This window comes from Polyodon spathula, chromosome 20 (assembly GCF_017654505.1).
Source record: "Polyodon spathula isolate WHYD16114869_AA chromosome 20, ASM1765450v1, whole genome shotgun sequence".
Classification (NCBI taxonomy): Eukaryota; Metazoa; Chordata; class Actinopteri; order Acipenseriformes; family Polyodontidae; genus Polyodon; species Polyodon spathula.
Genome location: NC_054553.1, coordinates 5,724,405 through 5,748,196, shown reverse-complemented (window position 1 = coordinate 5,748,196; position 23,792 = coordinate 5,724,405). Strand labels below are relative to the sequence as shown.

The window sequence follows — 23,792 nt, the reverse complement described above, 5'->3', positions numbered from 1 at the left end:
GAGAGCAAATAATCCTTAGACATTCATTTATATTCTTATCAGGATTGCTGAGTGAACAGTAGAGGAGTGGTGAATGTGTGGGACTTTCAGAAGAAAAGGCTTTATTCTGCATTGTGCTATCAAGTATAATTAAGCGAATGCATGTGTTCTACGAAAACAAAAGACACGAGCTATAGACTTAAATATCTCCTAACTAGTACTTTCAGTGAGATAGATCCATTTGAAAACAAGGACAATCAGCTCCCTTGTTGCTGTGATCTCCGGGAGCTTCAATGTAGGACCGAGAACGTGCCGTACGCATTTTCCTGCTATAATTACACTAGTATTTAGGTGCTCTATTGTACTGCAGAAATGATATGCTGCGTGTCATTTGTAAAGAGATCATGTTATAGCCTAATGTATATTTTATTTTCTTATTGAAGTTTTCTGGCACATCTGATGTAAGAAGGGGCTATTTCGCTAGTAACTGATAATGATAATATAAACCACTGCTTGCGCATAAGCATGGCTAAGGAATGACGTTCATAGGGCTGCACAGATCATAGCAATTGTATTTGCCTCTGTGTGAAGGCTAAGACAACACGCTGTTAAAAGAAAGGTGGATGTAGCAAGTTTTGAAGTCCTGCAAAACTAGTAAAACGGACACTCGTTTTACCATGATATTTATCTTACATCAGCATTCAAATGACACGGCAAGTTAAGGGAAGCGCCGCTGCAGCTATCCGTCGTGCTGGTCGTTACAGTGCAAGTTTCAGGAATAGCAAAATGCCATCTCTCTACAGCCCCGATTTAGGTTAGCGGCAATAATATGTGTCAGATCTGCTAGTGTTTACAAAACAAAACAACAAAAAAGAAAATAGATTATTTAAAAGAATGGCGATTTTGTGCTTTTCGAATACTTGTTCTATGCCGTCATCTCCGAATGAAAAGGATGAGGAAGTGTGGCATAAGAAAATCAGTGCTATGATTGAACACATGGAAAACGTGGAGTAACGAAAGAAAAAAAAAATGGATGACAGGCTTGATAAACACTTCCTCCATTCTTTACCAGAGAAGAAAACTTAATGATAGACAGCGCTCTTGTTTCTTAAAGACTGCAAGACAAATTATATTAAATATGCTAGCTTAAAAAATGTTAATTAATACAGACGGAATGTGGATGTTTACATTGGAAACGGAGTTACATACACAGAGTCACTGGGTAGCTGTGGAACAGACCAGTCTGGCGCTGAATTCAGCTATAATGGCCATTACAATACATGCCTTTCTCTCAGTGCTCTGAAAACTAAATGCAGGGAAGTTTGCCGACTTTCAGCCGCAGCTGCACTTGGCTCCTCCCAACAGCCAATCGATTCCTCGAGTGTGGCCTCTGATTGGCTGAGCGGGGTGCGGGTCCTAAGACTGAGCGACAGGCGCTGGGCTGTGCAGCCAGCAGTTTGCACTAGAGATGCAAGCTGAGAGCAGAGAAGGGTCGGCTGTACTGAGTCGCTTTTGCATCCCATCCTCAGGCTGGAATTTTATAAACCCGTTTTCACAGTACATCTGAGCACGACCTCTGCCTCCAGTCATCGTTCCACAGGATCCTGATTTTATTTACTTATTATTATTATTATTATTATTATTATTATTATTATTATTATTATTATTATTATTATTATTAACCAATACTGGATTTCCTATAAAGTGTATTGAAATGCACAGCAAATAAGATTATCTGTTGTTACTGGTGTAGAGGGGACTAAAACTGCAAGTCTTCGCTCTGGAGAAGCAACCTTCTGTCTTAAGGAAAATTGGATAATTCTGGACTGGACTGGACTGGAAGTGTAAATACTTGCGCCTGCAACAGCAGCATATTGCTTGTTCTGCCGGATCTCGTGTTGTAATTGCACGACTGGATGCAGCATTATTTAAATGTGGATTTTAACAAATATTTCAGTCAGAAAGCTCTCAGTTTTGTACCCGAACAGCAGCACAACTGCAAATCATTTTACTCTGAAAAGAAAAGATTAAAAAAACGGAATCTTTTTCCATTTTTTGTTTAACTGGTTAAAAAAGAACAAGAACGTCTGATTTCTTAATATAAATACTCTGGATGTCATTGTATTTGCAGACAGAATACCGTAATGCAACATATTACACAATGACATATTTTATTTTTAATGGCTTTTTCAGTGTGGATATAAGTATTTATTTTGTTTTTAATTAAAGCATAATTTTTCTTTTTTTTTTTTTTTTTTACTAATAACGAAACTGAAAGCTTCTTTTCTATTTGCAGTTATTACAAAATACACCTTATGTGAGTAAATGAGGCTTCTTGTTCTTAATATATATCATTTGAATATATCAGACTGAATAACATGACTCAACTGATAATATAATGAAGTCGATGAAATGAAGATCTGATACACAGTAAGTAAATCAGATTAAGAAGCGTGCTATTGAAATCCGTATCACCGTGAATTTGGTTTTGTTGCCTACAATTGTGTTGGCATTCACTGCCTTTATCGATAATAACTTTTAAACTAAGTGCGTTTTGAATATTTTGCCGTTTGATAAAGACGGGGCGCTCAGATGATCAGAAATGATTAATTTAAGTTATTATTTATTACTATAGTGATAACAGCAAGATCACAATCAACAAGTTTAGTCTAAGGAGATGGATTTATTACACATTCTACCGATTTTTCTACTGTGCTGGACTCTAGCAGGAGCTGTGATCAATCTGAAATATTCTGTGGACGAGGAGCAAAGAGCAGGTACTGTGATTGCTAATATTGCAAAGGATGCTAAAGATGCTGGATTTGTGGTCGATCTCAGGCAGCCTGCCTTCCGAGTCATCTCTAATTCCGCACCTCATTTGTTGGACATCAATCCCGCGGGTCTGCTGGTAACCAAGCAAAAAATTGACCGGGATATATTTTGCAGACAGGCCCCCAAGTGCGTCGTCTCATTGGAAGTGATGTCTAACTCTATGGAAATCTGTGTGATTAAAGTTGAGATAAAGGACTTAAATGACAATGCGCCCAGCTTCCCCACAGACCATATAGACCTTGAGATTTCAGAAACGGCAACCCCGGGCACTAGGATCCCTCTAGAAGGCGCTAACGACCCCGATTCCGGGAGCTTTGGGGTACAGACCTATGAAATCACCCCGAATGATCTGTTTGGACTGGAGATCAAGACCAGGGGAGACGGGTCCAGGTTTGCAGAGCTAGTTGTAGAGAAAAGCTTAGACAGAGAAATGCAGTCCCATTACAGCTACATGATCACTGCATTGGACGGGGGTGACCCCCCTAATTTTGGCACAGTTGAGCTAAATATCAAAGTTATAGATTCTAATGACAATAACCCCGTTTTCGAAGAGCCTGTCTTCACTGTAGACGTGCTGGAAAACTCTCCCATTAACACTATAGTGATCGACTTGAATGCAACAGATCCAGACGAAGGAACAAATGGGGAGGTGGTGTACTCATTTAACAGTTATGTGTCTGAGAAAACTAGAGATGTTTTCAAGATTGACCCCAGAAGTGGCGTGATCACGGTCAGTGGGATGTTGGACTTTGAAGACACGCAAGTTTATGAGATTGATGTTCAAGCCAAAGATCTGGGTCCAAACTCCATCCCTGCACACTGCAAAGTGACTGTCAAGGTTCAGGATGCAAACGATAATGTTCCAGTAATTAATTTACTGTCTGTGAACAGTGAAATGGTGGAAGTAAGTGAGAATGCTCCTCTGGGGTATGTTATAGCCTTGGTTAGGGTCTCTGATAGAGACTCGGGGTCCAATGGACGAGTGCAATGCAGGCTGTTGGGCAACGTTCCTTTCAGGCTGCAGGAATATGAAAGTTTTTCCACCATTTTAGTTGACGGGAGGCTAGACAGAGAGCAGAGGGATACTTACAACTTGACCATCTTAGCCAAAGACAATGGCATCCCTTCTCTACAAAACACCAAATCATTTATTGTGAAAGTCACCGACGAGAACGATAACCACCCCCACTTTTCCAAGCCATATTATCAAGTGATTGTGCAAGAAAACAACACGCCAGGCGCTTACCTGTTGTCGGTTTCAGCCAGGGACCCAGACCTGGGATCAAACGGCAGTGTTTCTTACCAGATCCTGCAATCTCAAGTCAGAGACATGGCAGTTTTTACCTATGTGTCTATAAACCCAACGGGTGACATCTATGCTCTGAGATCTTTCAACCATGAACAGACTCGGTCCTTTGAATTCAAGGTTTTGGCCAAAGATGGGGGTAACCCATCCCTCACCAGCAACGCCACTGTACGCGTTATAGTATTAGATGTAAATGATAACACACCAGTCATAAGCGCACCACCTTTGATAAATGGAACTGCTGAGGTGTATATCCCGAGAAATGCAGGTGTGGGCTACCTGGTGACTGTAGTAAAAGCCGATGACTATGACGAGGGCGAAAATGGAAGACTATCATATTCTATTTCCGAAGGGGACAGGGGTTTCTTTGAGATCGACCAGGTCAACGGAGAGGTCCGGACCACTAGGACCTTTGGAGAGAACGCAAAGACTGCCTATGAGTTGATTGTGGTTGCCCACGACCATGGCAAGACGTCTCTGAGTGCCTCAGCCTTGATCCTGATCTATCTCTCACCGGCGCTGGATGCGCAGGAGTCTATAGGACCAGTAAACCTGTCCCTGATCTTCATCATTGCTCTGGGCTCCATTGCTGCTATTCTGTTTGTCACTATGATCTTTGTGGCAGTCAAGTGCAAAAGGGACAACAAGGAAATCAGGACTTACAACTGCAGGTAAATAAGCATTTTTCAATGTTTGTCAAAACGACTCACGTTTCCTGTATTCCAAGTGTATATTTTTATACTATGTTTTATACAATCATTTACAGCTAAGCGTTAGTTGATTTTCATCCTATAACAATTGATATCTGTGTGAGTTTAAGGCTGTGCGTGTCTGTGGAAACCTCCCGGCGTATTGACATTACCTGTAACCCTTATTACAATGCAGCTAGTGTTAAACACATAATAAACAGAATAATTAAGGTATCATTTCCTCAGCAATCTGTCCGATTTTTAATTAAACATGGAATACTTTTTTTTTTTTTTTTTTTTTATCACACAGCAGTCTATCGTTCTGTCTGACTGATGTAGTTCTTTGCTGGCTGATTCGCTTCAGATTGATACAGCTACGCGTATAGCCTGCAGGTTCCGTAGCTGAATACACAGCGCCTGTCCTGCACAAATTAAATGGGCAAAACAACTTCACTCGATAAATGCAAAGCTTTTAAGAATTTTCATTGTGTGCATAATGTTTACTGTGACGTACATCTGGTTGTGAGCGTGTAAGCACGGAACAATGTGAGGTGCATCAAATCAATCAAATTGACAAAAGAAATGAGATATTTAATAGTCTTGCGATTTTCTCAGGAATGTGCTTTACCAACACAAGACGCTCTAGCACAGGCTGCAATCTGGATTTTTCACTTTTCACGTTTTCGTTTTCCTGTGTCATTTTGAGGGTTGAAGAAATAATTTGGACAGTAATTAACTGTTGGGATGTGGAGTTCATTAACTTAAGACAATAATAATGTTAATGTAAAAACTGTGAACAATTAAAACACCCCATTTGTAATACAAAATGTAAGCAGTGTATTCGAAATGATGGCTAATGTAGGCTACAATTATTGAAATGCATATTTATCCGCAATACTTTATTCATATATGTGTGAGGCAGATATTAATATTCAATATTGTGAGAGATATTTAAAATGAAGTTGCCTCAGGATCGCATTTAATGTATTCAGTTGCTGTATCCCCTGTAATTATTTCTCGTGCAGCAGCCTACAGCTATGGCCAAAAGTTTAGCATCACTTACAATTTTCGGATTGAGGCATATATATATATATATATATATATATATATATATATATATATATATATATATATATATATATATATATATATATATATATATATATCGCACAAACACGACCAGAGACCCAGGTATTTCATTTTCAAAATGTCAATTTTTTTTAAAATTTTTGTATGCAATAAAATATATTAATGTAACATTGTTCACCAGGCTTCCTTGAGTTTTTCAAGCAAATTAGTTTATTATATAGGGTGATACAGAACTGCTGGCCCTCTTAACAAAAGTGAACGCGTTGAGGGTTTAAAATATGGTTTAAACTTGAATAAACTTATGACAGGCATACTGAAACATCGATATACTATTACGAAGTTAGCTGAAATGGAAGAGGCGTGCATGGTATTATTCAACAAAATTGGTTTTTATTTCCCTGAAGCGCAAGCATGATCAGACGATCGTAAACTGCAATTAAGCGCAGTCGTTAGTCTATCAAGGGAATTAAATCAATGATAACGTAGTAACAAATGATAACGACCGCCGGAGTAGCCACTTTAATCATAAAATTATAGTCAGGTTTGTTGATTAATTTCACTGGGGTGAAGCAATGGTTAAATGCAGCTGCAGGCAGTTTCATTCTAGTGCAATTAAATGTTTGCGTTGGCGCGCACACACGTACAATAAAACATCAACTCCAGGTTAGAATGCTCTTACAAGAGATGTCCTGATGGTCAAGGAAACTGACTCTTATTTTTCAAATCAAACTAAAGTGAAAGAGAGAGCGAGGCAACATGTGTTATCTGCACCAGCACGACATACTCTCAAAAGACCGTGAGCCAGCCAGAGACATGCAGCAAAAATTGATATTAATACCTCCTTGCTTAGCGACTGACCGTAATGAATATATATATATATATATATATATATATATATATATATATATATATATATATATAGTGTTATGAGACAGTTTACAGTGCAGCTTCAGTGCACAGATTTCCTGCAGCTCCTTTACAACACAGAGCATGGGGATATCGGCAAGCCAAACGAGTTGACTGCAGCTACTATTGTAAGTAGAGGCAAAGATTGTTCATCCCCTTAAGTGTTTACCAGTAAAATATCTGTGAATTCATTAAATAGCTAGTCAATAACAATAGACAACTAAACAAATGCTGCAGCTTTATAATTGGACATTTCCCAAATTAACTCAAACATTTAAAGGCAAACAAAACAGTTACACTCTCATCTTCTATAGGCCTGGACGCCCCTCTCCCAGACAAAAATCTATACAGGCTGCCAGCGAAGCAGTCCCTGAATACATCAATGCACAGGCTGCTTTAAATTGAGCTTTGTACAGTAGTTGCAGATCCCTGTGCTATTTATAGTAACAACATCATCTGCTTTGTTTTCATTGATCACCCAGGATTATCCAGATTTTACACGTGTTTGTTCTCTTTTTATGTATTGATTTATTTACAATTAGGATTTATATTAGTGGCTTATTTTAATTTCAAAAAGCCAGTTAGTTGGGGTCATCTGTTATGTGTAAAAAAAAAAAAAAAAAAAAGATGGTATATCAATGAATGTAGCAGCATATTGCTTTCATAATTTCCAGTTAGCTTTTCAGTTTTTTAAAGGATTGCTATAGTTTACAGCCATACTTTAGTACAGTATGGAATTTTCATTTCACTTCCTTGCCCCCCTCCCCCCAACCCTCCCCACCCCAAAATGTTGATAGAACCAGGCCCCACACCAATGAATTAGTTGTAAGTTACCCATTCATTGTATTTGTAATCTATAAAGTGCAAGATTAATAATGATATTTAATAGCATGCTTATGAACATGCTCTTTAATTAAGATGAGGAAACGCATTTGAATATAACCCAGTGTACAATGAAGTATGCAAGATATTCACAGCTCTACTTGCATATGATTTTTCAGCACCTGTGTAATCGACCATGTGCTGTAGGTTTACTTATTCCAGTGCTTCTTTGCTGTGAGCTGCCTTGGGGCATTTCAAGATACTGCAAATATACTATTATTTTTATAGCTGCCAGGTTATAAACCTGAGGCTTGTGGTGGAGAGGTGTATTTAGGCTGGCTGTTTTGGGAGTGCGCCCCTATCTGTTTAGATGTCTTTCCTTTCTGTTCAGGGAGTCAGCTTGGTCAGCCTAGAGTAACAGTAAAGAGTGGGACAATACCTTTCATTGTTATTGTTCCGATTAGTCAGGTAGTGTAGTTAATCAATCTAACCACTTGCATCCCTTTTATCCGTCTTTTTTTATGTGAGCTACTCAAACCTCTTATGCTCAGCAGGACAGTTCTTTTAACACCTGTGCAAGCCAGCCGAAACGACAGAACAGACTAGAATATATGTAATGGGGTTTTAAAACCAGACACAAGCCCAAACTGTAGGTTTGATCTCCTAGACTGCATCTTACTGAACAACAGAAACGGACAGAGACTTGAACCTCCAGGGGTTAGGGGTGTTTTTTGTTTTTAGCTGCATGTGTGGTACATGCATTTTCTGCTTGTATTACAAAAAAAAAAAAATGAAAAGATTCTCATCAAGGTTTTAGAAAGGCATGACATCTAGTGTAAAGGCCTGGGTAACTGTGGTGCTAGAATGGTGCTAGGGTCTATTTGAATGTTGTTTAAAAAAAAAAAAAAAAAAAACTTGCTAAAATGTATCTGCATTTATGCAAAGGTATCTGCATATATGGGAGTATTTATAGTCTCCCTTACGTAGTCAAGTTCTGGTAAAATGTTACAAATTTGCAAAGATAATGCAGAAGGTAAAACGCAAATCATCTACATGTATATAAGATAGATTCTACCATGGCTAAATATATTTGACATTTGCATGTGTACATGTGTGCGTGTGTGTAACACACATATTCTTTATATGAATCAAAATAAACAGATTATTAGCAGCAATAAAAGCCTGTTAACATCGACAGTACTACATGCACATATATGTGGGAACATTGAAGACATTGAGAAATAGTTTTAGTCATTACATTTGTCATTGAGGTTCTGTTAGCATTTCTAAATGATCAATGTTGAGTGTTTTACAATTATGGTTGAAAGCACTTCTGTAGGTAAGGAAATGTCTTTTTTTCGAACATTTTGTCTACTTTTCATCCAAACAGTTTTACCTCAGACTTGTATTATTTCAAGTATGAAGGGTGGAGCTTGCACGTGCATTGATCCCACTTAGTTGTGTCTTTCTGCGCAGGGTGGCGGAGTACTCGTACGGCAGCCAGAAGAAATCCAACAAGAAGAAGAAGATCAGCAAGAACGACATCCGGCTGGTCCCGCGCGACGTGGAGGAGACGGACAAGATGAACGTGGTGAGTTGCTCCTCGCTGACCTCCTCGCTCAACTACTTCGACTACCACCAGCAGACCCTGCCGCTGGGGTGCCGGCGCACGGAAAGCACCTTCCTCAACGTGGAGAACCAGAATTCTCGCAACGCTGCCCCCAACCACGGCTATCATCAAACCTTCACCAGCCAGGGCCCACAGCAGCAGCCTGACCTCATCATCAACGGCATGCCACTGCCAGAGGTGAGCCGCATTAAATCCTAAGCTGTGTTGCTATTGCCGGGGGAGGAAGGCCTCTTCAGGCCTCTCCTTTGCGTTTGCACACTCTGGTGGCTTACCGTGATCCAAATACCCAACAGGTTTTGTTTGAAAGGGTCCTGCTAGAATGGAGCAAAGTCAGAGCAGAAAACAATTATTAGAGCAAATTAACCCCTCGGGGGTTAGGACCAGATGCAATGTTATTTTATTGTTAATTAAACATATTATTTACAAATAATAATAATAATAATAATAATAATAATAATAATAATAATAATAATAATAATAATAATATTCTTATGATTTTTTATTTACAATATAAATAAGTAAAAAAAAGGAAATCGTCAACAAAAATAAGAAACACCAATTTAACATGACCTCCCTCATTAGTTATTATTGACATTTTCATGGATGCCAAGTTAGCATTTTCTGAAGCCTGGTAAGTAAGTCACTTCACTGAGTTCAATTTGACTGGGCATGGTGGAATTTAAGCAAGCCTGATTATTTTGTTTCACCTGGAATTTAGTCAGGACTCTTTTGGAAACAGTGCTATTGGATGTTTCATTTTCAGAAAATAGAATTGGTTTTACTACTAATCCAACTTTAGTTTAAAAGAGTTTGTAAACCGTGCAGTCCAGATACAATACAAATACAAAATGAAAATGTAGAGAGAACCAAACCCCCCAAGAGTTTATTAAGAGCAAACCTGTGCTTTACAGCATCAGATAGCTGTACTCGAGCCAAAAGCCTTAATGCCGAGTCTCGCTAGGCTGAGGTTGCCTGTATGCAGGCCAGCTGATCCTTAGCTTATGGATTGCTGTGCTTGCAAGCAGGGCGAGTTGAATCAATCGGCCCTGGCCTCCAGGCTCACAGTTGTGCATTAAAGGGAGACCCCCCCTGAGTGAAATCAGCCTGAATCACATGACAAAAAAACTATTGCTGTCATTATTGGCACATTGCACCATTCACAGCCAGCCTCCTGCAGGTATAAACAACATGATCTGTCGGTCAATGAGGATCAGTGGAATAGAGGAGATTTACCGTGTGATTTAGCACATGTCCTCGGCTTGCAGAAGAAAGTGTGACAGTACGTGTGTGTGTGTAGAGGATTGCCAGTTAAAGCTTTTTTGTCGATAAATAGACCTCTGCAAGGTTGGTAGCTCCCTTTGGGAGCTAGAAGACCCAGTAGTAAGGAAGACAAACATTACAGTATATATATATATATATATATATATATATATATATATATATATATATATATATATATATATATATATATATATATATATATATATATATATGTCATAGGTGTGTGGTGTCTCTGCTGCAAATGAAACAAAAAAAGAGATGCAGACTGATTTTGTCCTCATTTCTGACACTGTTGTGACCCTTCTATTCTCCACTTGAAACTCTATAATAATAATACATTATTTACGAAGCTATAGAGACTTAAAAACATGGTAATTGGTAACTTACAAATTTTATAAATCATACAGTCATCCTGCAGAGTAATATTCTTATAAAATGCCAGCTTTTCTATGGCAGGTGTTGCATGTTTAATGCAGTAGTTTCTGTGAAAATGTAATGGGAGAGTTGAAAATGCAACATCTACTTCTAATGGAAATGAGCACCCTTAATGTGGAAGCCCCAGCTTGTTATCTGTTCTGGGGTATTGTTCCCCCATTTGTCTCAGATACCACCCCCCCCCCCGCCCCCCACCCCCCTCCATTGGACCTATATACTGGCCTCCCATCCTTTTTTTTTTAATCAAAACAAACTCATCTAAAGATTAAGGGATAAGAGTAAAGAAAAAAATAGTCAGGGGATTTCACGCTGTAATAAGCCCAATGGAGATCATAAAGACTTTGCGCTTGCGTGTGCGAGCAAAATTTCACCACAGTTAATTTTCTGAGTGCTCGCAGCCATCTTGTCTAATGCTCCCATATTGGCCACTAGAGATTAGGAACTAAAATCCTAAATTATTTTCGCGGGGGGTCTGAAGCTTGTTGAATTACACCATTCATTTGGCAGTGACAGGTGTATGCCAAGGGGCAGCTTTTTAAATTACGGTACTGACTGACTGTGCTGACAGCTTCTGCGTCAGGTATGTAGAATTCCATTAGTTTCAGAGACTGCCCTTGGCTCTGTTACACCAGCCACACAGTCTATCTGCAGGGCTAGTTAGCTGCTACTTTACAAACATAAAGGCACATGGTGGGGAAACAGGGACAAGTGGGAGAACTGAAACTGCTTTGTGTAGAATCTTTTGAAAACAAAACCATTTGCATAATATATTTAAATGGACTTTCACAATCACATCTAAACTATTCAGGCTAAAGATTTGGGGAATGAAGTACAGGTTTCAGATTTTTGTTTTTTATGAGTTACTGTGTGAGAAAACTTTTTAACAGGCAGCATCATGGATTTGGATCAAATCGCTCGTCAAACAGGAAATGAACAGACTTAGTTTATTTGCTTTCAACCACAAATAAATATTCAAGGAGTTGGAAATGCACATTAATTTGGAAAGAAAAACACCAGCCACTGTTATGGTTGAAATGTTTTGTACATGTTAATAAGAACATTAGCATCAATTTAAGGGCATTATTGAATTACTGTATATTTTCTTTACTGTGTTTGTTTGATTTGGTTTAGAGCAAAGTCTAAAACCTGCTGTATTTTATTTTTAAAACACACTGCAAATGTTCTTCTTCCAGATGCTTATATTCTCCTTCACCTACGGGATTCTGCATAAGGTGTAATGTAAGCCTATGATACTTCGATATATCTTAATTTGTAGTTTGAACGACTTAACAAGAGATAATTGGAACATGAGTGCGCAGGAGTCATATGTAACTGTAGAGATTCCAAATTACAGCACTTGTTCTGAGGTTTTGAGGACTCAATTGTGGTAGAGTCAGAGTTTGATTTACTGTATGAGGTGCAAGCCATGGGGTTTGTTTGAAACCTGGAGTACAATAAACACATCTCTGCTACTGGGATTGAAAAGACATTTAATAACTTTAATGGCATCTTGCCTTAAATGCCAAATATATATATACACACACACACACACATATCTCTATATATACAATTACCTGCTTACCTCACCTTGTTGCAGTTAAGCTAATCCTTTAACAAGAAAAAGAAAAGTAGTACTGTATAGCATATAGCATATTTTACTAACCAATACCAGCTGAGGCTGTGCCTGTTGCAGGTGTCTCCCCTGTGTAATGAGTTTCGAGCTTGTTTCAGATGTAAGCTTTGTAAATCAGCTAATCAGACTTGTACATTTTTTACTTTAATTTTTAAGCAATAAGTTCGGTGTAGCCTTTCTGAATCATACCGTGTGCGATTAGGATTTGAGCTTTCTTTTCTAACAGGCGTGTCTTACAGCAGTTCCAGTAAATAGTTTTAAGCTCTGCGTTCAGAGGTTTGCTACAGACTATACATATGTGAGCGCTGTGGTGTGGAATATCATCTGTGTTTTATTTGTTCTTTACGAAGCCGTTTTCATTAATTAAACATGCAGGATTTTGCACTTGCCTAAATTTCATCAAACTAATCCAATTAATCTGCCTAAATCCCATACAAGATAAAGTAAAGGTCACAGTACAGTGTCTGCTTTGAGAGGCTTTATGCAAAGTCTTTATCGAGTTCAGACGCACTGATTAGATGAAAGGATTTGAACAGTTTCAATAAAGTATCTCATTCATCCTCAGGGTTGGGGATAAAATGTTTTCCTGATAGATAACAACTTTGCTTGAGTTCAAGTGTTGTTTACTTTGATGCTCTTGTTGGTCATGGCTCTGAACCCACTGCATTGTAACTAATGCTTTGAATTTAGAGAATTGCTTGAATGCATTCTAGTGCATTAGCAACACATTGTTAGGTCTGATCCTAGGTCCTAGCATTCTGCACTCTTCCAATCTGACTAAGAAATAAATGGGTAGAATGTGTAGCTGTACGAAGAAAAGAGATTTTTTGTTTTGTTTTTACCTTTGAGAAGCACTCCAGAAATGTCCTATAAATTTAAATGTATGTTGCAGAAATGTCACAGTCTATGCAAGTTTGCAAAAATGCAATTTTTTTCTTCGTTTTCTTTTTTTTTCTAATGGGAAGCATAAAGAAGTTTTCAAAACCAACATTGAAACGTTGCATCCTGCAGGCCCCCAATCTTAGCCTGGATCAATGCGTGCATTCTGAAGCAAAAGTGTCAAAAACACAGGATGACATAAGCATGTCACTACTTCCTGCCTGTAACAAGATGTGATGTTAGCTCACTTTGTGAGCCTGGTTGGAACAGCTTCATGTGGAGCAGGGTTAAGAATAATGACAAGAAGAACAGAGACAGGGCAAGGCATCCCAGTCTCCAGCCTAAAGCAGATTATGAGTTCAGATCCAGGTGTCCAAGAGTCCTCATTTAAAATGTGTCCTTTCGTTTGTCAGTTTTCAGATTTTTTTTTCAGGGGATTTATCTTCCTAGCATCCTACAGTCTTTTCAGATTACATGTTGGTGTTATTGGATAAGCTGTTTTATCCCATACATTAATATAGTCAAAGATTATGAGGAGCGCCTTCACATGCATGTGCATTGGTTTATATTGTACTTTTAAAGGATCTGTAGAATAGTAAATATGATTGTCATGAATATTATGTTATAAAACATATTTTACTTATGAAGCCGCTGCAATCAGCAGAACTCACATAATTACGTATAATATAGCAAACTTTATATCTTTTCATAACTACTTGGTTTTTTTCACACGTTATTGCCAATGTGTTATTAAGAATGATTAAAAAAAAAATCTTCATAAAAATAGAAGTGTATACAAATTATGGGTATACATGAGCAATAAGGGTAGCAAAGTGTTCCAAGAATGAAATAGAGGGTGACTGAACTACTTTCTTGTTCAACATCTGCCTAAAAGGTTCATGTTCTGTGGCTTGGTGGGGGTACACTGTAAGGGCAAAGTCAAGGATATCATACTTCGGCTGCTGGTGCTTTACCTGCTCGGTGGATTAAACAGATCACTCCACTGTTTGTCAATCTAGCGATCTTCCCTTGAGATAAATACATCACAAAGCAAAGGTGGAAACATTGCAGTGCAACTTACATCATGCATTCTTCAAACACAAGAAAACAAACAACATTGACCTTCCTGGTTGAATAAAGGTTTAAATGAATGAAAATAAATAAGATAAATGAAAAGAGCCTTATTTCTGCAATTGTGTTGGTCTCAAGAAATCACTGACAATGTGGACTGCAGGAGAGCAAATAACTTATAACATTAAAATCTTTTTTTGCTGTTCCCATCTCTCATTAGAATACATTTCCGTGCCAGCTTTCAAATCGCCTGCAGTTAAATTAACAGGAAGTGAATGGTCGGCCTGGATTCTTTAATACAAGTTAGACCAGTTGTCTCAGAGCAATACAGTTCATTGGCACACTGTTGTGTAAAACCTGCCGGTGACATTTTAGTGTAGCATAATGGTACTATAATTGAATGACTGGTGTAATATGGCAAAATACTTTAAGGTTTTGTGCAACACCAATTTTATCAAAAACAACTTGACAATGAAAGTATGTATGTGTTTCATAATTACATATATGTGTATATATGCATGGGGGGGGGGTCCTTTAAGGACATTAAAACATTGCCCCTTTTTATCACATGTGGGCATCTAAACTGAAGTCTAACCATCCTATGGGTGAGCAACATTTAACTTTGCACAAATGCAAGAGTGGAAAAAGATATTAATTAAAATCTGTGAATAAATATATTAAGAGAACACAAATGGGCTGAGTCCTTGTTTTGTTTCTGGATTTATTCAGCTGCTGTTCCACTTGGGTCCCAGTAATTAAAGGATCATACCTGAACCTAATGAACACTTTGCAGTGCTGGCAATGTGCAGTTTCACCTTGGTTATGTAGCACTATGCAATATAGATTTTAAAAAAAAGACAGCAACAATCAAATGTATTATATGCTATGAAAAATTCAAGCATTACCACACTCTTAAATGATTCAGTGGCAAAGTAGCGGCACTACAATAGTGATGGTTATGTAAGGGCAGCTGCAATGTTATAACTATTGGTAGAATGGTACAACGATCGTACCTATGACATCACAATAGAATTAACCCATGCACATCAGTAAACTACAGGACCATGGTAGCACTAGCAATTTGCTAACGATTTATTCCATATCCACAGTGTCCCTATTTCTTAGGTATTGGTTCTGCAAGTACAAAAGTAACATTTATTGTATCTAATTAAATGTCAAACACCTCCACAGTCATTACAGCAGTTGTTTGAGGTTTTGTGTATGAACAAGAGCGAGAATTGCAGTGTCTGAGATTTTAAATAAACAAAAAACGTTTTTTTTTTGTTTTGTTTTTTTAACCCAATGCTCTGCAAAACAACAATTGCAAGCTTTGCCAGTGCTGAATTATTTCTTTATAAATAATGCAGTTTACAATATACAGCCATCCAAGCAGGGCAACATTGACTTATCTAACAATGTGGAATGATGTAAATCTGTGCAGTTGGAAATATGCAAATTTCCAAAAGAGAATGCCTATTTATAGCTTTAACTGCTCACGAAAAGCACTCAAAGTAGACAGACTTTTCTACTTTTTTAATGCTGTGGTTGAAAATTCACTTTTTGGCCAAGCGTCAACTTGGCTTTGTTTGGGGTAGTTTTACCACGTAAGTGAGGCAGTACAGAGGATCCAGGCAGTGGCACGGTTCCTATGAAACAGCAGGACACAGTAATTATGCAGCGTTCATCTTGATAACAGGAGGCAGAGCTTGTAATGAGCTGTAGCATCCTCACACGTCGTATTTAATGGGCTATGACTGGGTACAGACCTCGCAGCACCACTTCCCTCAGTGTCAGACTGACTAATCCAGATCTGAACTGTTGTTAAGAATTTCACCCGTCTCGTGGAAAGTACAGAGACACTTTGCTCATTCATACTGTATGCAGAGTATAAACAAGTTCTTGGAGATTAATATACAAAAAAGTGTGAGACGAGCCAAAGAACTGACAAGGAACAAAATCTGAAATGTGTGATTAATATATTTTTACATAATGTGCTTATCCAAGTTTTTCGGAAATATGATTTTATATCTTCGGAAGAAATATTTCACAGTCCTTCTGTGAACAAATACGGAAATAGAGTAAAACAGATTTGTCATTTTAGCCAGTTCTTGATTCACACTCGATATCCTGTTTATAGAACACCAGGATGTGTTTGTATGGCTGTTCTATGCATACATTTTTCTTATAGGCACTCATATTTCCCAGAGAAAGTGCAGGGATTTGATGCCTCTTAAGGGAAATTTAGACTGGGGTATGGTTGAGTCTATTCCTCTGCTATTGTTTAACAAGTGTTGAGGGATCATTAATCTTAGCACAGCACAACAGACTTTAGCACAGCCACACACAAACATATCATGCTGAGGTGTTAACAGGTAGATTTTACAAGGTTTTCCCAGGTTGAAATTCTAAAACTCAGAACTTTTGGCCCTTCGGGTAGAATTATGTTATCAGCTGAGTCACCATGCACTTGCTTTCCTGGTACAAGGTTGTTTACAGCTATGGCCAACTTCATGAAGCAAAATTAGTCCATTCTATAGGGTAAAAACATTTGGCCATAGCTCTGGCTTAAAAAAACAATTGCTTTGGGGCAGTGTTCTTTTTTTGGTTTGTTTGTAAATCTAAGCTCCAGTTTGGACAAGTCACGCAGGAGGCTGGTAGAACAGTAAGGCTTATGCCACCCACAGTGATTGGGAATTTTGTCTGGAATTAATCTGAATGGCAATCATGCCAGGTGCACGGCAAACAGGACAAAAGGCTTGACGCTGGATGAGGCCAGCTGGGGTGCTTATGAGGCTGAATTGAGTTTGGCTGCCCATTTACCTGCGCCCTGGTTATTGGGTTAGAGAGCATTTCTAATTATAGCCCTTGAGTAGCGGTGGGGTTAGGTTGTAGCCCAGCCAAGCTGCAGCTTGCATGAGCAACTGCAAAAAGCTGACTTTTGGTTTAATTTGGAGGACTAATCCTGGCTAAGTCTCTAAAGCTGCAGCTTCCCTTCTGTGGGATTATGGGTGCATCTTTAAAAGGATCAGGGGTGCTTATCAGTGCCTTCCCTCAACACTTTTTAGTGACTCCAAAAATGGAAGATAGGTTGCGAGCATCAAATGTGTAAAAGCTTCAAAGAAAATGTATTTCTTTTTGATTATCTGGTTAGAGGGCTAAAGTGATTTATTCATTGCCTGGAGTTAAAGCAGGACCCCCCAAAGAACTGTGGAGCCATGAATGCTAACTGGAATCTGGATTTACAGTCCAGCTTTGGTTTTAAGATGGTATGAAGGATTTTAGAGGCGATGGTTCAGGAGTTTGATGACACTGATTCGTGAACGTACATTTCTACAGTGGAATTTTCTGGTTTCTGTTATTATTTTTCAGCTGATTTTGTTATCACCACATTGTGAGACTACAGGGATTATTTGTGGATTTCTAAATTTGGTTTGTTGTTTGAAATAGTGTGAACCAGGAGACAATGTTTGGTTTCATTGGTAGGGAGGGGAGAAACCGCTGGTCCCTCTTGTGGGAATAGATTAAAAGTGTTCAGCCTGAGCAAAGTCTTTGGCCTGGAGTACCTGGGGGAGCAGACAGACATAGATATATTGGTGCATGTTTATGTTATACAGTGCTAATGAACACCATCCTTGTTAATCATCAGTCCTGCACACTACAGTGATCAAAGCAATACATCTTTTTACAGGGTGTAATCATATCTATCTGTCTGTTGATCTGCCTATTTGTTAACCAGTTCAATGAGGTTCACTGCTGATTTCCCATAGTATTTAAGTTAAAAGAAATAAATAACGATTTTACAGGAGGAAAAAATGACTTCAGGTAGCTGGATCAACCTACTGTACAGTATACTGTTAGACAGATATATAAAATACAGAAATGTAACAGGATATGGATTATTATTAATCTGGCAATCCCTCTTCAGTTCCCACATACTTGTCAGTAATTCAAATTTAATTGGATCCACTTTGTAGCTCGTTCTGTATTTATGATATTTTCTTTGTTCTGGAGCCTTGTGCAGAGGAATGAAAAAAGAAATACATAAGAAAAAAGAAAATAAGAAAAATGGTTGTTAAAGTCTGATTCGCTGCTCTGAATAGAAAACATTTTGATGCTTCCAACCCTGCCCCCTACCTCAATCGCCATGCAGGCAGCATCCTCACCAAATTGTTTAACGTGACCTTTTTCGTACAGTAGGACTAATTATTACCATCACACAAGCTCTGTAAACTAGACTGGTAATTATCTCAGATTTATTGGAAGGGACAGTTATGCTATTCCAGACAGGTTGATCAAAGCTGCCGCCGGTGTTGCTATCTGAATTTGCAGCTCAGGGGCAGGTTAATTAGAGTAATTAATGCATTTCTCCTGGCCCCTTTCTAGAGGAAAGTGATGTGCAGGGGTGCTGGTCTGAACCCCTACAAGCTGAAAGCAATGTCTTTAAGCATAACTGCATCATCGACAGTCAGCCTTTCATTATTCAGACAGTGGCATCAATTTGACCCCTCTCTGTTCCTGCACTGATTGGTTGATAAAGGGCAAAGCTGCACTTGAAACTCACATTCTGCATGCTTATACCTGTTTATTAGATATTGAGCTCTGTTGTATAAATAGAATAAAGTATATGGTATAGAATCTTCACTGATTGGTAATTTACAGTGTGTGTTGATGAAAGTCATTGATGCAATTATTAAAGCTATTCATCTTAAACATTACTCCACAATTATATTTTCATGCAGACCAAGGATGAACAATGGAAGTCAAGTCCAAGTCTATACTCCCACTGACTGATTCATTCATTGTGCAACAGTCTTATGGCAGGTGTTTTTAATTTTTTGTACAACCCCTGTATGCTCTCACTAGTAAGATAAATGTAGCAAATTCATGCTTCTCTATCTTTGCCAGGGGGTTTAGAATTAATTACTAGGGAATCCAATAGATTATTATATTTTAGGGGAAATCTAATTACTTTTTTTTTTCTTTTTTTAAGTGCTTTTAACTTTTTTTTTGTTGTTGTTCAATGAAGATGTCTTGATGCTGGCTATAAACTGCAGAGTTCTTAATGAACTGCTTTGGTGTTCCTTACAAAACTGAAACAGGACAAGGCAATTACAGCTTTCAGGATATTTTTTATTTTTATCTACTTATAATAATATTTCTCGGGGCATGGTACATTAGCCTCTGCATAGATTCTGCATTGTCTGATGGAAGTGAAAAAAAGCAGGTTAACAATGTAGCTGCCAGACACATAGGTTCTTGTATTTAGTCTTTTAGTCTGGGGCTGTTGAAACCAGGTGACTGTTTATTCCTCTGGCATCACTTGCATTGAAAAAAAACAGGGTTTAGTAGCTGATAAAAGCACCTTATTGTTTAGTTTAGAATTGTATGCACATGCATGCAAGCATTGCAAGATTGATACTGTAACAGATGTGGAATGAATCTGAGATCAACAGATAGGGACCTGTGTAACGACCCCCCTATAGTGCAAGACTTCGTTCTGGGATTTGTGAAAGATCATGGCAGTTTCTCTTAAAAACTTAAAGCACTATTTGATAAACCATGAGATGGGAAGCTGTTTGAAAAAGAATGAGGAGTTGAATTCAACAGAAAGAGTGTTTCAGTTTTTAAGAGAGAACTCTAGACTTGCGTTGCCTGGCTGCTTCAGATAATCTCTTGCATTTTATATTTGTATAGATGCCAGACTGAAAAACAGACAGAACAGTAGTGAACGAAAGAGTGACTTTAACCTGTTATCCCCTAAGATATGTACTGTGTACATAAGAGATGGAAAATAAAAGAGAAGTTCAGACGTCCTACTACAAAAAGGTAATACAGAGCAGGTTTACAGTAGCTTTGCAAAGCCATTAAAAGGCAATTGGGGGATGATCTGTTTTGGGAGCTAGGAGAACCATTATTGACCTGCAATGTTGCCTAAAGAAGGAAGGGGTTTGTTGTACTAGGGAAATTAGATAAATCTTTAAAGTAACCTGGTGACAACAACATTGATTCAATAAGAAAAAATCCTGTTTAGAACAAACACAGGAAGCAACATTCACTGGGTTTACCAAACTGCTCCACTTGGCTCCAGCCTTGGTCTTGCCCAGGCTTGCCCTATTTCTGCCTTTGTCTGAATGGATGATCTCTGCTTTATTTTTTCAAACCCAATTGGCAAAAAAAAGCCTAATGCAAATTAAATTAATTGAACACATTGCGGCTGATCCCTATGTGTATTTTTGAGCTGGTGGAATCCTCGCTGAACTCTTGAGGTCAAGCCCATTGCATCTGGCCCCAGCAGTCCACTTACGTGCTCAAGCTGCCTCTCCTTTGCAACTTAGCATTGAGCAGAAGGTAGCTCTGCAGCTCCCAGGATCCCCTACCGGGGTAGAGCTAAAGGGGACTCCTGGCACCACCAGAATGGTTATCTTATTAAACCTGCACTTGCAGTTTTTGCCAGTGGGAGGGTGGTTTGGGTTCATTGGAATATTAAGCCTTGGGCAGTTTGCAGACTGGGGAGTGTTGGTGCAGTAGGTGTTGGTGAAATCATTTGGTTTATAATTTGTTGAATGAGTGGCGCTGAGACACCCATATTTATCTCTATCCCAGCACAGCTAGAGACTATTTTGGCCCATGCTTAATCTGAGTTTGTCTGCCCTTTGTAGCTGCATACTATGTAAACATCATTTGTTTGAACAAATCACCAGGGTGCTGGTATTAATAAGCAATGATGAAGTCTCCCCTTCTCTATCCCTACTGTAGATCTCTGTTTACAGTGTGGCTTTAATGCATCTTAAAACAAGGACTCATTTTATGTATAATGTCAGATTAAGGAATGTCAATAGTAAAACTTTTTCAGTACAACTCCAAATTAGATTATCCCCATTCTCCAGTCCATGTGCATCTGTCTCTGTTCTCTGTGGAGTCTGTAATAAGATGTAGGAAATTTTCATTAAAGTAAAATCATTTGAAAAGATATTTCATTAGGCTGTGATAGGCAGATGGGTTTTCTTAAGAACTGCGAAGCTCACACTGTTTCCAGAGCCAACTACAGGCTCACAATACTTCAGTTCTAGGACCTGGTTCTCAAGATGACTGGGGAGGTATAGTCAGAAGCTTATGCACAGTTGGTACTGGTGCCATTGCTTGAATTCATACAGTAAATCAGTGCTTAGACTCAGGACCTTTCTGATTTGAATCAGTACTTGCACTGAAGGTTGATTTAAACAATAACTTGTCCCCTTTTGGCTTCCCTACACCCTTAAAATACTTAGATTCACACTTTTAAACTGCTGTCCTGCAGAATTCTTTTTTGTAAGATTATCACTGCTTCTCCCTAAGATTGAATATAAGCATTTACTAAAAATGTACTGCTTTGATTTAGCTTTTAGTACTTTGTCTCTGCAAATAATCATTTGTTGTATGTGTCAGGTACTAAGTTGTTACTGTCTGTGACAACAAAAACTACTTTGCAAACTACTAACTTATTTAGTTAGATTTCAAACGTTCCATATTAAAATACTACTGTGAGGCTCTCAAGATTATTCAATTTGTGACATCATGTTCTAACCTAACATTAGGGATAGTTCAATTGTTCCACCTGCTTCCATGGACCAACAAACACAGAGAAGAAGAATTGAATCACTTTTACAAGCTTTTTTTTTTTTTTGCATCATTTGATGTTAATCCACATGGAAGGCAAAACTCAAAGGTAGCAGACCTGAATGTCATGCTTATTTTTGTAAGAATCAGCAGGCCTAAAAGCAATCTGTCTACGCAGATAAAATTCCACACTTTTGCATGGAGGATAGATTTCAGGTACGTCATGGGAATTGAAATCCACATCTCTCAGGTGATTTGAGTCTGAAACTGAAATTGGGATTTAGGCTGAAGGAATGAGAATATTCCTCTTGACACCAGATTTAAACTGGAGTCCGTCAGGATTGCATGCGAGTGGATTTAGATTTGATAAGGTTCTGAGGGCTCTTTTAAAGAAGTAGGATAGCTCATTCTTCCAGCATGACTATGCCAGGCTAGTTTGTTTACTTCTATTGCTAAAGTAAAGTGCATTCCACTTCCCCTAGCAATGTCAGACTATGTGGGTGAATGTCTAATGAGTGCAGACAGTGGGCACATGTATTAAGATACATAAATAATTGCAAATTCACAGTTAGTTAGCGGGAGCATTTTAATCAAACACAGTTACGTAACATTGCAAAGCTTTGACCTTAAATCCACTAGCTTAAAAACAGATGAATCCATCTGAAAAATTCAAAATGAGAATATTTTGTGTCTTTGTTTGCAAATGAGGGGGTTGTCTGTCAGGCACTGACTGGATGACTTATTAATGCAATTTCTTTTAATGTATGCATAATGTATCAAATCTTTACTGGAAGGCTGGCTTATATAGAAAGTCTATATGACTATGTATAGGTATGTTCTGGTTATGGGGAAGTAGCATGCCAGACAAACTCTCTTTTATTACTGACTGTCTTTCAAAGCTAACCACCCATAAGTGTAACTGTTTGATGTCATGTTATTAGATCAACACCACAAGCATGCAAAGAGAGTTTTGACTGTCTCTATTTGTGACAGGAACATCTATGTATTGTAATTGCTCCAGTATTAATTAGAACAATACAAAAAGGTAGCAATAATAGTTGATGACAGATTTGTATATTTGTCATGTCAAATAAACGTCTACTTTATTGAATTGCAGCTCTCATAAGGCATTGTTCTTTGTTAAATTGTATTGTATCCGTAAGATTGATTCTCAATTGTCTATATTGAGTGTGGTATGAATTGACAGGTGATATAGCATCATAATACAGAGAATATGGCATGACATTACACTTTTATTGCTACAGTGATTGATTACTCATAAATTGAATCTGGGCTTTATAGATAAGGTTTACAAGACCTTTTATTCATCATGCTTTACCTTACAGGAAGAAAAAGAAAATGTAATCCTGTGGAGAATTATTGGAGAGACAAAGGGACTGTATTAGCCAGTTTACTTTAGGGCAATATAGATCAAGTCTGAACATTTAAAGCTGTAGTGCCCAATATGTTTGCAATGTATGTGTACATGTTTTTTTTTATCTGTATAACATCCAGGTGCTGCATTATTTTTCTCACAGAGCAATATAGTGGCTCCCAAGTTTCAAGTGCAATAAAAACAGGAAATCAGGGAACACTGAAGATTACTGAAGGGGTAGTAAACGCACACCATGGGAGGTAGTGCAC

The 23,792-nt window shown here is 38.3% G+C and overlaps 1 protein-coding gene across 2 annotated transcripts in view; it reads left to right on the top strand.

Moving 5' to 3' along the window:
- Positions 1-2,252: 2,252 nt before the first annotated feature.
- LOC121295806 (protocadherin-19-like) overlaps positions 2,253-23,792 on the top strand; it is a 43,840-nt gene continuing 22,300 nt past the window's right edge. The window contains exons 1-2 of one of the 2 annotated variants that reach the window (XM_041220866.1): positions 2,253-4,788; positions 9,100-9,430. In XM_041220866.1, coding sequence (XP_041076800.1) covers positions 2,657-4,788; positions 9,100-9,430 — 2,463 coding nt within the window. In that variant the 5' untranslated portion in view covers positions 2,253-2,656. Of the gene's footprint in view, positions 4,789-9,081; positions 9,431-23,792 lie in introns of both variants that reach the window. The other variant, XM_041220865.1, reaches the window with a different exon arrangement.